General features: G+C 36.1%; 3 protein-coding genes across 3 annotated transcripts in view; 1 reads left to right on the forward strand and 2 right to left on the reverse strand.

The window, feature by feature from the left end:
* Positions 1 to 5,715, reverse strand: part of LOC129246372 (protein FAM13A) — a 205,071-nt gene extending 199,356 nt beyond the window's left edge. The window contains exon 1 of the mRNA XM_054885134.1: positions 5,364 to 5,715. The gene's annotated coding sequence lies outside the window, so the exon portion shown is untranslated. The remainder of the gene's footprint in view (positions 1 to 5,363) is intronic.
* Positions 5,716 to 8,514: 2,799 nt separating this feature from the next.
* LOC129245588 (SH3 domain-containing protein Dlish) lies at positions 8,515 to 10,556 on the forward strand. Its single transcript, XM_054883850.1, has 3 exons — positions 8,515 to 8,680; positions 8,960 to 10,062; positions 10,142 to 10,556. The coding sequence occupies exons 1-3, from the start codon at positions 8,635 to 8,637 to the stop codon at positions 10,304 to 10,306; spliced, it is 1,314 nt and encodes a 437-aa protein (XP_054739825.1). The 5' UTR covers positions 8,515 to 8,634; the 3' UTR covers positions 10,307 to 10,556.
* A 14-nt stretch (positions 10,557 to 10,570) lies between these two features.
* On the reverse strand, positions 10,571 to 13,012 carry LOC129245587 (sorting nexin-16). The gene is made up of 4 exons (XM_054883849.1): positions 12,925 to 13,012; positions 11,540 to 12,868; positions 11,336 to 11,472; positions 10,571 to 11,237 (listed from the first exon to the last, which is right to left on the reverse strand). The coding sequence occupies exons 2-4, from the start codon at positions 12,686 to 12,688 to the stop codon at positions 11,183 to 11,185; spliced, it is 1,341 nt and encodes a 446-aa protein (XP_054739824.1). The 5' UTR covers positions 12,689 to 12,868; positions 12,925 to 13,012; the 3' UTR covers positions 10,571 to 11,182.
* Positions 13,013 to 13,025: the final 13 nt, after the last annotated feature.

The raw sequence follows: 13,025 nt of genomic DNA on the forward strand, positions 1-13,025 counted from the left end.
TATTTTTAGCGTAGGATCAATACGAGCTGAGTTGCACTTCGAACGTTTCTTAATGCATTTTCTTAAAGCAAACGTATACCAGGAGGTTACACATTTTATAAATTTTAACTTTTTCAGAGTGCCGAAAAAAATGTACATACATATCTACTTTGCTAAATCGTCTTTGTATTTCATTTGTGAATATCTTTTTAATAACTATTTTAAGTTTATGTCTGCACTGCCAGCATGCCAAATTCATTCATAAAGTGACCCCCTTTCCCTTTCATATAGTACCTTCTCACAATATTTGGTTCAGCAACTACTTCCAACCGGTTACTTTGTGTAGAAAAAAGCAATTAACATCGTTTAGCTATAAAACCAACAAAAACATATGTATGTATGTACGTGTTGGCATAAACTCAGAAGTCTCAGAAACTTCCTCACAAGTGCAGCCAATGGAGTGCTTGAAGGACAACAAATTATTTGTTTATCATGTGATCAGTGTGGCTGATAGTCGCTAAAATATGAAGGTTGCCTTTTAAGCTGTAGTAACTAGTTAACCATTGAATGTGTACATATGTACAGTTAAGTTTTTGTAAATGAAGTGGGATGAATACAAGCGTGATGTTGCTGACCAAAACAATTACGGAAAGTTGCAATAGCGAAATAAAGCCTGCGGTTTCGTAGGAAATCCAACTAAAATGGAATTGCTGAAAGCCGACCTTTTTAACACACTTTTATTAGGTCGGGTTGTATGTATGTATGTAACGGAATCTTTGAGCTTAATTTTCACTGGCTTCTAAAAATCTGATCGACTTGAAATTTTGCATACCTATCAAGGACCGATGACAATGCAATAATTTGATAAAAGTTTTCCATTATCCTTATTCGGATTGCCAGGATTAATATTTTCTTTTTTTTTTTTTGTATTATTTCTTTGCTCAATTTTATTCAATTAATCAAATGATAATCCAAGCTATCAAAGAGCAGTTTAATTGAGTCGAAAGCAACGGTAAACTGGTATTTTAAATGTGATTTTTATAGATAATCAGAGCTATGATTGGTTTCATAAAGATTATATCACAAGCTAAGGGTGACAAATGGCACTCCACCACCCTCTAACCGACTCAGTCAACAAGGTAACTTGAAACAATGTGTTAAATAGATGAGGACTTAATACACAAAATACTATTTTAGTTAGTGGTATTAAGGTGTTAGTAGTTGAACTTTAGAAAGGGTCATGAGTAGAGAAAATCATGCGCAGGTTATATATGTACAAAGGCAAAGAAAGCGCTGATCACATCACCATTGGCACGTTTTTCCTGTTATCCTCCAGAGAACATACTTAAGCTTCAAGATAGACATCAAGCTGAACTACATACATAGGCGTCGCATGACGTCATAAAACTCTTCAGTAGAAAGTGGTTGTTAAAGTCAAACACTGTCCATTGAATGTGTTGAATGTCTGTTAATCAACTCTCATATGGTCTGCTAGATTAATTTGCCTATCGAATAGCGACTGACAGAGATGTAGAATGAGTAAGTGATGGCAGCGGCAGCGAAAGGTTAAAGATGGGCTGCGTTGTGAGACAGAGGCACTCCGAAGACACCTGCATATTACTCCATCATGAGGATGAGCTTCTTATGATATAGCAACCTCCTGGCAATTTCGGCTGAAGCCGAATGAAACCGAACAGAAAATTTGCAAGGATCCAAGTAGTAAGCAAGCAATGACTTTTAAATATCCAGTTTTATTAATAATAAAAAGGCAAAAATATGCACACTCATAATATATATAAAGAAACTTATTTTTACATACATATGTACATGTAGTTATTATTTAATACTCATAGATGCATATTTTTATATCATAATTTAAAAAAACAAACAAAGCTGATCGCTAATTTTTTACAAGCGGAACCGTCCATCAGTATAGAGCTGACCTGCAGCACCAAACAATTGTTCACTAGACAAGATCGATGAAGGAGCAGCAGTTCTTTTCAAAAAGTTTATAAAATTCATGAAAATTTTCGAACAAAAAAATGTAAATATATTCGCAAAAGCTCGGTTTCTTATTACCAAAGCCCAACCGAGTGAAACCGAACTGAACTTTTGACCGGACGGCCTCAAAGACGCTGGCGTAGCCGATGTACGGTCGTTCTCTGGTAGAAACAAATGACTAGGAAATACGAATGTGAAGGCGAGCTGTGAATACGACGAAAATGGTATTGCTAAATCCAAGGCATATCAGTAGCAGCAATAGAGCAAGAACAACAATGGCGTGTATTAGTTGTTGCTTGAATTCCCTCGGTAATAGCAAAGCTAAAGGTAAGAAAAGTATGACAGTTTGGAAAACGCATAAAATTAAAAGAGAAAATCAAATATGTGTGTGTTACTACCTTTTCAATATGCCTTGTACTGAGCCAAGTGTTTGAGTTTTTTCTATTTATTTGGTCTCTACACTGTCAAATTTTGTTTAAGTTACTGTAAATGAAGGCGCATCTATTAAAGGTGGTATCAGTAAATCAGCTGATTTATTTTTTGAAGTGAAACTTCTTAGACCTTGATGGACGAGCAAGAATGGAGAGTAAAATTTCAAGGCCATACAACTTTTGGACATTTTCGTTCCGCGAGAGAGAAAAAAGATATAACGTAGAAAAAAAGGAGAGAAGGAATAGATGTGAGTATCAACATCATCGAAAGTCGACTGAAGCAGGCGAACATATCCTACCATCCCACTTCATCAAAAACACTGGTCTCAAAAAAACACATTAAGAAACAACAAAATAATAAAATGGCGACACAGTATTGGACTGGCCTTCCGAGTCACCAGACGTCAACCTCATTGAAAATGTGTGGGGAACTATCATATGAAAACTCATCTTACCGGAAGGCCAGTCTATGATTTAAAGCCACTCGTGCGTCAAGTTGGCAAAATCTAGTCCTGTTTGTCGACGAGCTATGCAGAAAAGCTGGTTTAAAGCATGGCTATACTCAACAACGATGAAGACTACACGGCTTATTGAGTAATTGCGACTCGCAGTTTTGTATATACTTTGATGTAAAAGTTTTTAAATACAGTCGAACCTCAATAAGTCGAACTTCGATATCTCGAATATTTGATATCTCGAATATTTGATATCTCGAATCAAATTGCTTGGCAATGGCGTTTAGAGTTAGAATTGTGTGTAATTTTTACTTGATAACTCGAACTTCTATTACTCGAATATCTTGATAACTCGAACAGAATATTTGGCGCCAGCTTTGATAAGTCGAATTTCCGGGGGAATCCCTTATTACGTGTTGCTTATTTTATAGCAAACAGATGTCAGCAGTTGGGTCGCTGCACTGTTTAAGTCCACAGGTATTTTATTAGTAGTTCTTACGCGAAAATAAATTCTGCTGACATGTCATCAAAACGTTGTTTAAAAACTTTATCTATTGATGAAAAATTTAAACTAATAAAGGAAGTAGAAATGGGTGCGCGAAAAAAAGATATAGCTGTAAAGTATGCTATTCCGGCAAATACAGTGTCAACTATTTAAAAAATAAACAAACGGTTATTACTGCAATCGAAAGTAGTGGCGCAAGTGGGAGTTCAAAGAGACTAAAAAAGACAAACATACGTAAATGTGGACAAAGCAGTTTTAGAATGGTTTAAATCGGCAAGAACACGGAATTTGCCTATATCCGGAGGATTACTTAAAGAAAAAGCATTGGAATTTAGTCAAAAATTAGAACAACCGAATTTCAAGGCAAGCACTGGTTGGCTCGATAATTGGAAACGAAGGTGTGTACATTCATAAAATAAAGGTGCAAGCTGGCACCTAAAGTTTTTTTTTTTTCTAAGATCTGGTATATGTCATAAAAAGGCTTGTGGTGAGAGTAATGATGTAAGCGAAGAAGACTGTATGAAATGGCAACGTGATGTTTTACCTCATTTATTAGAAGGTTATCAAGCACGGGACGTATTCATGGCAGACGAGACGGGCTTATTCTTTAAATGTCTTCCAGATAACACCTTAACTTTTAAAAACCAAAAATGCCATGGAGGAAAGCACAGTAAACAGAGAGTTACGTTGATGATTGCCGCAAGCATGGAAGGATCAGAAAAAATGAAATTACTCTTGATAGGTAAAAGTAATCAACCCCGCTGTTTCAGAGGTGTTAAATGGTTACCTCTCGACTATAAAGCAAATTTAAAGGCGTGGATGACGGGAGCCTTGTTTGAAGAATAGCTTCTTAACTTAGACAAACAATTTGGAAAAGCCGGAAGAAATATTCTATTTTTTATTGACAACTGCCCGGCCTATCCTAAAGACATCCAACAGAAATTAAAATTTATCAAACTTGCATTTTTTCCCCCGAATATGACATCAAAATTACAACCACTCGATCAAGGTGTCATACAAAATTTAAAATGTCATTATCGTCGCAGAATTTTAAAAAATACTATAAAATGCTTTGAAGTATACAAAAATCTTAACATTACATTAATGGACTGTGTTGATGAAATAACTAATGCATGGAATATCGATGATAAGCCTGAAACCATCTCTAATTGTTTTAGAAAAGCCGGCTTCGGTCAATATTCTGAATGGGAGGAAGAAGATGGCATTCCAGTGTGATTTTTTCAGATGAGAGCAAGTTTTGCATTTTCGGGATAAAAGGTCATAAAATTATTTGGAGGAAAATCGAGTTAATAATTTCTGCCTTAAGCCACTGATTTCTGTAAGAAGCCATCATAAATTTAAGATCCCAGGGAGCAAAAATATTCCGTATTATTGAAAATTAATCTTTGTAAACATTTCATTTTCATCAGAATCTTCATGGAAATAAGCCCAAATCCAAAAGTAATGGCACGTGATATCAAACAGTTCTCCAGTCTCTGAAATTGAGAAAAACCTTTTTTGCATTGTCCTTGGTTGCATTTTGTACTACAAAGATGAGTTGACCTTGGGGTTTTCTTAATGGTTCTCACCACAATTCGCAACAGTTAAGAGCAGGAGGAACCTTGATCACTGGCCGAGCTAAAAACGGCAAACAACCCCAATTTAGTGCACGCAGTTACATGTGATGTTGGAATACACTAATTGAATATATAGGTATGTTTACATATGTACGAGTATGTACATACATGAGTGCATTTATACATAAGTATGTATATATGTGTCATCAGAGAGGGATGAATGAACAAAAACTGGACACCCATAACAAATAAATGCAAATAAATATAGGGACGAGCCCCAAATTTCGACATATACATAGGTGCATTAGAATACTTGCATATTTATTAACATTGTTTTAATATTCTAGTCGCACCAAGATCCCATGTTGATGGCACTCAAATCAATACAATTTCACAGCATCTTTTGCACGCTTACCTTGAAATTGTGTAGGGCTCTCCGCTATTTTGCAGATTACCTTGAAAACGGGTTGAAGTGCAGATATGCAACTATACGGCAAATCAACAAGCACTTTTTGTTTAAAAACGCCCACTTTTATTAAGCTGCTTCCGACTTGAAACGGTTGCCAACAAATATAATTGAGCAAGTTTTGTGCGGCGATATTCAATTTCTTAGCACTGAATTCATACAAAGTCACTGGAATTAAACGCCTTGCACCATGCTCGTTTGAACTCAATCTACACAAATTTGTTGACGGACTTCTAAACTTTAAACAAACGATTTACTTTATTTTTGCATAAAATACACATAAACCAACACGTACACCATTGATTGCATCGAATGGGAATAAATTTAAATGCAATGGATAACATAAAACAAGCAGAGAGGAATAAGCGGCGTATGCGCTTCATACGACATTCCAATTTGTTGTAGAGAGCGGTGTGACACAAGTGGAGAGAAATATGATTACATGGAATTGCAACTTTCTGAACTTGAATTGAAAAAAGCTGCAGACATTTCTGAATTCCGTTGAAATTAAGACAAAAATAAGGTTGTACATATATCTACTGTATCTACCATAAAAAAAGCTTCTCCAAGCGGGACATCGACACCTTGTTTAGATACGCTTCCGAATTTCCAGCTGGTCATACGATTTAGAAATAATACAAAAAGAAGACAAGGAAACAATGTGCTCAGTGTTGCATTTGTGGAATGAAAAACACAGTATTATTAGACAGATGGATAGCGAAATGCAAATAAAATACCCACATTTGTGCTACTCTTTCTTAAAACCAGTTACAACAACACGTTCTCGTGCATGCGAGATCTTGTATATTTAGTTCATGAAGAAGTGTTGTATTGGCTTTGATAATTTTCTCTCTGCCAAGGCAAGTCTGTTAATATCTGCAAAGTAAAAAACCTAATTTATAGAAGGTGACTTCGTTAAAACTACAGCAACAGTTAGTTTGATTGTCAAAATTTTAATGGGGATGTAAACAAACAAACCTGGCAACAAATAGAAAACACCCTTGATTTCCAGACCAGCGAATCGCAAAAAAACAAAAATAATAATCTATGGATTCACCTGGAATCTAATAAAAGTACGTTCACATATGCAGTAATTATCAATAAATCCACAAATAATCTACCCGTTCACAAGGCAGATTACCTGCAAAATTAACAATCAGCTGTCAATATTGCTTTAAATGTTTTCCATCTTAAACATAATTTTTTTTTTTGGAATATTTTGGAGTTTTTGGCTTGTTTAATTATTATTACAGATATGAGGAAAATACAAGTAGAAGGAATAGCTAATTTAATTGCGCAATTGGCTGCTAATAATAAACAGTTGCAGTAAATCCGTTAACAACGTTTACTGACGTTTGAGAAAATTATGGCAGCGATACGCATTCGAAATTCGATATTACATTTTATAATAAATAATAAGAGGACAAAGCGTTTATGAATACACGTTTATTTTCTGTTATATGAATGCATAATTAATAATACTTAACAAAATTTTATTAAAATTATGCCTACAAACCAGTTTTCTTTGCTAGCGTCTCGTTTATTTAGTTTTTACTTTGACGTTTCTCTTTAAATTCGTAAGAATAATTTTCTATAACACAGAAAACACAGGATTGTATGTAAAACAGTATGGTAATAATCTAGGATTATTTAATAATATCAGATTTCGGGAGAGAAATATTGTATGGGTAATTTCGCTTTTTAGTTACGGATTTGGAGTTAAGCATGAAAAAGTAGATAATCTACTTAAAGTGAACGTATTATAACCAAAGGAAGATAGATTACTAGGTTTAGCCTTCAGCTATGGTAAAAAAGAGGTTGTCTGTAAAGTGGGTTTACTGACGATAGTTTAACGTGATAACGTCATAAGAAAATACTGATTGAATGGTTGCATTTTTCAAAAGAAAATTTTAATTTTATTTGTTTGATAGATATTTTGTATGGATATAGAGAATGAGTTAACATTAACATAACATAATATACTTTAACATAACATAACATAACATAACATAACATAACATAACATAACAGAAAATAACATAACAGAAAATACCATAACATAACATAACATAACATAACATAACATAACATAACATAACATAACATAACATAACATAACATAACATAACATAACAGAAAATAACATAACAGAAAATAACATAACATAACATAACATAGCATAACATAACATAACATAACATAACATAACATGCTGTTCAAACAAGATAACGACATATGAGCAAGGTAACGACGCATTTTTTGGTGCGTGCAGCCGGCTACATAGAATTATAAGACGTTATCACGTCAAAAAATAATAATAACATTAAAACAACAGGTATTATTAACAAACTTGGCTTTATTTTAAATTCTTCAAGTAAATCAAATTAATAAAAATCAATAAGAAGGCATATGCAAATGCAAATACGTGAATTTATATATGTACATATGCGCATATACATACATATGTATATACGCTCACTTAAGTAGGAGAGAGCAAGATGTCGAACGTTGCCGTTTGTTTGCTTTGTCGTTCGTTCCGCGCTTTCGCTTGCAGTTCATTCAAGGTAACGGCAATGAGCAAGGTAACACTAATGAGCAAGGTAACGACACATTTTTTCGTGCGTGCAGCCTGTTAAATCGAATTATAAGACGTTATCACGTCAAAAACAAAATTGAGGGCGTAACTTCGGTTACCACGTCACCGGGTACTCTGCGGCAGAATTCTAATCGCTCATTTCAAAAATGATGGAATATGATATTGCACCTTTCGAATTCGCTGTGAAAATATACTCACACACACTACATATAATGCATTTGTAGGCCTTATATTTATTTGCGCTTGTTTAGTATAAAAGCCACAAATCACAATACTGCTAACCACCTGCATTCATTCACTTCTTTTTTTTTTGTTTTGCCTTATTAAGGTGCCTGATATCACGCTTGTCAAAATCGCAAGAAATAAAATAACGGTTTTGTGAAGACGCCCCCTTCTATATTCAATTCGCCTTGTTTGTAAAGATTAGAAGTCAGAACACAAATGTATTGCAAAATTCCACCGCACAGATGTCACTGTACACACTTAGTTGAAAGCAACAAAGATTTTAAGCCACAAAAGTTCCAAGTTCATCTAATCAGCGCAGTGTAATTTAATAAAATATAATGAATGCTTTATAAAATGTGAAGAGTAAATATTCGTAACAGAAAAATAACCAACTAAAATATGGCATTTTTATGCCCGGTGCGCATGCGGCGCGATAAAAAGAAAGGTATTGTCTATTGGCTTCGTAAATAAAAGATTTTTCGCTGGCGGTAAAAGTTTTTGTTAAACTATATGTGAAAAAGTATAGATTTTCAAATATTCTATGTTAGATCTTAAGCATATGAGATTTCAATTTATGATGAAGTTGATTGCGTTACCACGAAAGCACAGAATAAATAAGAGACGAACTACTAAACAAAAGACTAAAGGCGCATACCCGTTTGTTGACTTTTTATTTATACCCCATTATTTTCCCATTAACTTTTTTTTCTTTTTTACTTTTAAGCCACAAATGCTAATATTGAACGCGATTTGCCAATACCAGGTGTTGGCCTCGGCCGCATCACCGGCTCGTCTAGCATAGAAACACTGGTTCGCGTTGGCATCGAAAAGGAACATGGTCTGAGTCCAGACTCAAAAATGGTGGTTCTGCACGACTTCACCCCATGTGTAGACGACGAACTCGAGGTAAAGCGTGGACAAATAGTCAACATTTTGTATCGTGAAAATGATTGGGTCTATGTAATTGGTCAAGATACGCGACAGGAAGGATTCATACCATATTCGTACTGTGCACCATACAACACACAATTGGCTGATCTCGCTATAAAGAAAAAGCTGCCACGCGACCAAAACGTCAATGTGCAGGAACATAATCAGGAGAATATGCCACTTTTAAGTGCAGAAAGCAAAATCGAATTGATTGACGATGTAGGTGCGGGCGGTAATGGTATCGTCAATGGGAGTAACGGTGCTGGTGGTGGCGGTTGTAGTGGATCTGGTACTAACACAACGCCAATTGGTGCTTCCTTGAAGAATTCCGAAGTAAATCTGATTCTCGAACCGGAGTGCACTCCGTTTCACAAAGAGCCAAGTGGTCGTTATATAGTGCTTTACACATTTATAGCACGCGACGAAAATGATTTGTCTGTCGAGCGTGGTGAATTCGTTACGGTTTTAAACCGTGAAGATCCCGACTGGTTTTGGATTGTACGCAGCGATGGTCAGGAGGGTTTTATACCTTCTGCATTTGTTTTTCCAGCTGAAAGTGTGCTGCAAACACAGCAAAAGATTTTGAATGCATGCGGCGCAGCGCAGGACGCTGGTGTAGGTGTGGTGAGTGCAGGAGGAGCTACCAACAATGGTGTACACAAATCCCAAACACAATTGAATTTGGAGCTTACAGCTGCCAACCTCAACGGCAATTTGAATTCATTGGGTCAAACACTCACAACACCAGTTGCTCAATTGGATGCAACGTGCATTAACAGCTTGCAACAGCAACAACAAAATGCAGCACAACACCAGCAGCAACAGCAGATGGGTAGTATTGGGGCAGACGATCTGCGCTATCATGGCACCGAGTTGGTTATGCTATATGATTATAAGGTGAAAATAGAAATAATTAACGCAATAAATACATATAAATCTATACAATTTGAAAACTGTGTTATCTACCTGCTTGTAGGCTCAAGCTCCAGACGATTTGAATGTGCGTCGAGGCGACTGGATTTATGCGGATTTGAATAATCAAACGGTCGATGGCTGGCTGTGGGCATATGCGCCGAAAACACGCAAATATGGTTTCATACCGAAGGCTTACGCACGACCGCCCGCTATGACTAGCCTTTAAATACCGTTATATGTACAACTGTGCCACTTACAAGTGAGGCTGGGTTGATAACCATCCAAGAACTGCAATTTCAGCTGCATGCCACAAACTTGTTGAGGAATGTATTATGCTACTACAGCAACTAGCACTTAAGTTGAACAATTTTAATGAAAAAAAAATCCTTTGCAACGACTTGCCTGAAAATATATGCCTTAAAAATTAACAACTTTTCATAAACTAATTAAGGAAAAATATATTACACTTTGCGTGCATTTTTATTATTCAATGTATATTTTTAAGGAAAATAATTATAAATAAGTATACCTAAATGAATGCTCATTATTACATATTTTAACACTTTTCTAACTCTGTAGCAAAATTACACCAATATACTAAAGTATATTATATAAATATACATGGAAAATTTTCAAATACATACATTTTCACATACATATTTTCAATAACTATTCATAACCATACATTTGTCTAATTCGATTTATGTTTTTGCTTTGATTTAACATAGATCGTTTAAGGATTTTACGTGTACATTATAATATCATTTTTTAAAACTGAAGCACTTTACGGATTACAGTACAAGGAAAGCAATTTACACAATTAAAATATTATATCTTACAGTTCGAGAACACAGTTTCAATGAGAATTTACATCTTCACACTTTGTTTTATTTTCACAATGAAATCATTTAACTTAGCATTAAAAATTTCGAACTTTGCCCGAAGTTTTATTTTGGAATTTTTGGAACAGAATATTTTCTCGCTGGCTGAATTTCCTACTTTAATGTGCTATGCACCGCATAACGCATGTAACTATAATATCAGCATCATTGAGAAAATAATTTTAATTAATTAATAATTCTAGGTGTACATTTTATCTGCCTTAAGGTGCACTGGAATTTGTAGCAGTGCACTGTGGACAAGTATTGGAAGTGTTTCTGAAAAAGGAAAATAACAAATTCATAAATTCTTAATGCGTATTGCTGTCACAAACAGCATATGCAAGGTGTTTGCATTCCGAGTAACATTTACTTACTTAAGTGTTAGTTTGAGCTGCTCTTTTTCCACGATTTCATCACGTAGTTTTTGTTGTAAATTTAATATCAATTCATTTTTGCTATTTACTTGCACCTTTAGATGAGCTATCGTCTCCTCTTGTGCTTCGAAAATTGCCTATAATAAATAAACGTTTTTATTTAACAGATATACATAAATATTTTTTTGATCCTTTCGTTCGTACCCTGCACTCTTCCATAGATTCTGAATATGAAGGCGGTTCGTCCAAGCAAAAGAACTCACGCACTAGTTTACACTTTCTCAACTCTTCCTTGGCCATAATGGAATTAACAAATATCTGTAGTCCTTGCACTCGGTTATCGAGGAAGACAGCGTTGAAATTATCGCCAAATATTTTCTTGCGTGGCAACAAGAGAACAATGTTTGGAAACAACTGTTTAAGTTTTGTATTTAGACGCACGAAATCTGTGTAGCGGCGCAGCACAAGCCAACAATCATTTGTCAATGGATTCTCCACACGCAACTTGTACACTGTAAATCGCGCACGCTCCTCCATCACTTCATAACCGATGATGGGCACTCGCATAACAGAATTGGGCTCATTTGCGGCAGGATTGTTGGATGAGAGAGTCAAAACGCTACTGGACATTGCGCTGGTGCGTTGTGAATAACCCGCGATCGAGTTCAAGCTACATTCGCTCATACGCCGACGCGTCGGAGAAAGTGTGACATCATACGTACCACTATTGCCGGCATACGTTGACTGTGTGAGGTCACGATGCGAACGCGCGCCCGACATCATGCTGCGGTTGAACGTTTTCCCAGTGTTCTGTGATGCGCCTATAGGCTCTGAGACGGGTGTGCGGCGATTATTAATTGTTGACTCAGTTGTATAATTTGATGGAGACGTTTGTGTTGTTTGACTTTCTTCTTGATAGCTGTGCGAGGAGATCGACTGTAAGCACACTTCTGATTTAGCACCAATCAAGCCGCACCCGGTAGTATCAGCTGCGTTACCTGTACAGCTTTTCAGCAGCGCATGCAAATCGCCCTCAGATTTGGTGCGTACAACATGAGCGAGACTTTCAACCGTATCGTCGTCGACGGTTAATGGATGACGTAGCTCCGGGCTGGAGTATATAGCGCGCCCCAGCAACGTGTATTGTTTTCGCAGGTTGCTTAGTGTATGTAAACCGCCTGGTTGTTTAAAAATGGCAGTATTCACTTTCGAGTTATTATCACTGTTAGACCCACTTGTTATCGATGATTTTCGTTGTTGATGCTGTGTTGAGGCTTTTTTAAAGAGCGGTTGGCGCACGCCAGCTGAGGAATTAAGTTGGTTCTCCCGTTTCTTAATTGCACGTAAAGACATCGCAGTAGGTTGACGTTTGTTGTGAAGAAATGTGTTGGTGCAGGGAGGTGGTGTTGTGGGAACAAATAAGTAGAATGTTTGCCCTTCGGGAAAGCATTACAACTTTTGTGCTAAGCAAACTGAGACCAAAACTATAATACTTTGCCTATTCACCGTTTCGCAATTATATCTCCGAGGGCACTGAAATAGCAAACATATATTGCAACAAAAAATAGACACCGAAAAAAATAACCAACAAAGGAAAATTGTGGAAAAACAACGTCAACAGCCTCCAGAAATTCCGTCAGCAAAAATTTAGCTTTCGTCAATTTTTCTTTGTTGCACTCTTCTCAAAGTT

This window comes from Anastrepha obliqua, chromosome 4 (assembly GCF_027943255.1).
Source record: "Anastrepha obliqua isolate idAnaObli1 chromosome 4, idAnaObli1_1.0, whole genome shotgun sequence".
NCBI classification, from domain to species: Eukaryota; Metazoa; Arthropoda; class Insecta; order Diptera; family Tephritidae; genus Anastrepha; species Anastrepha obliqua.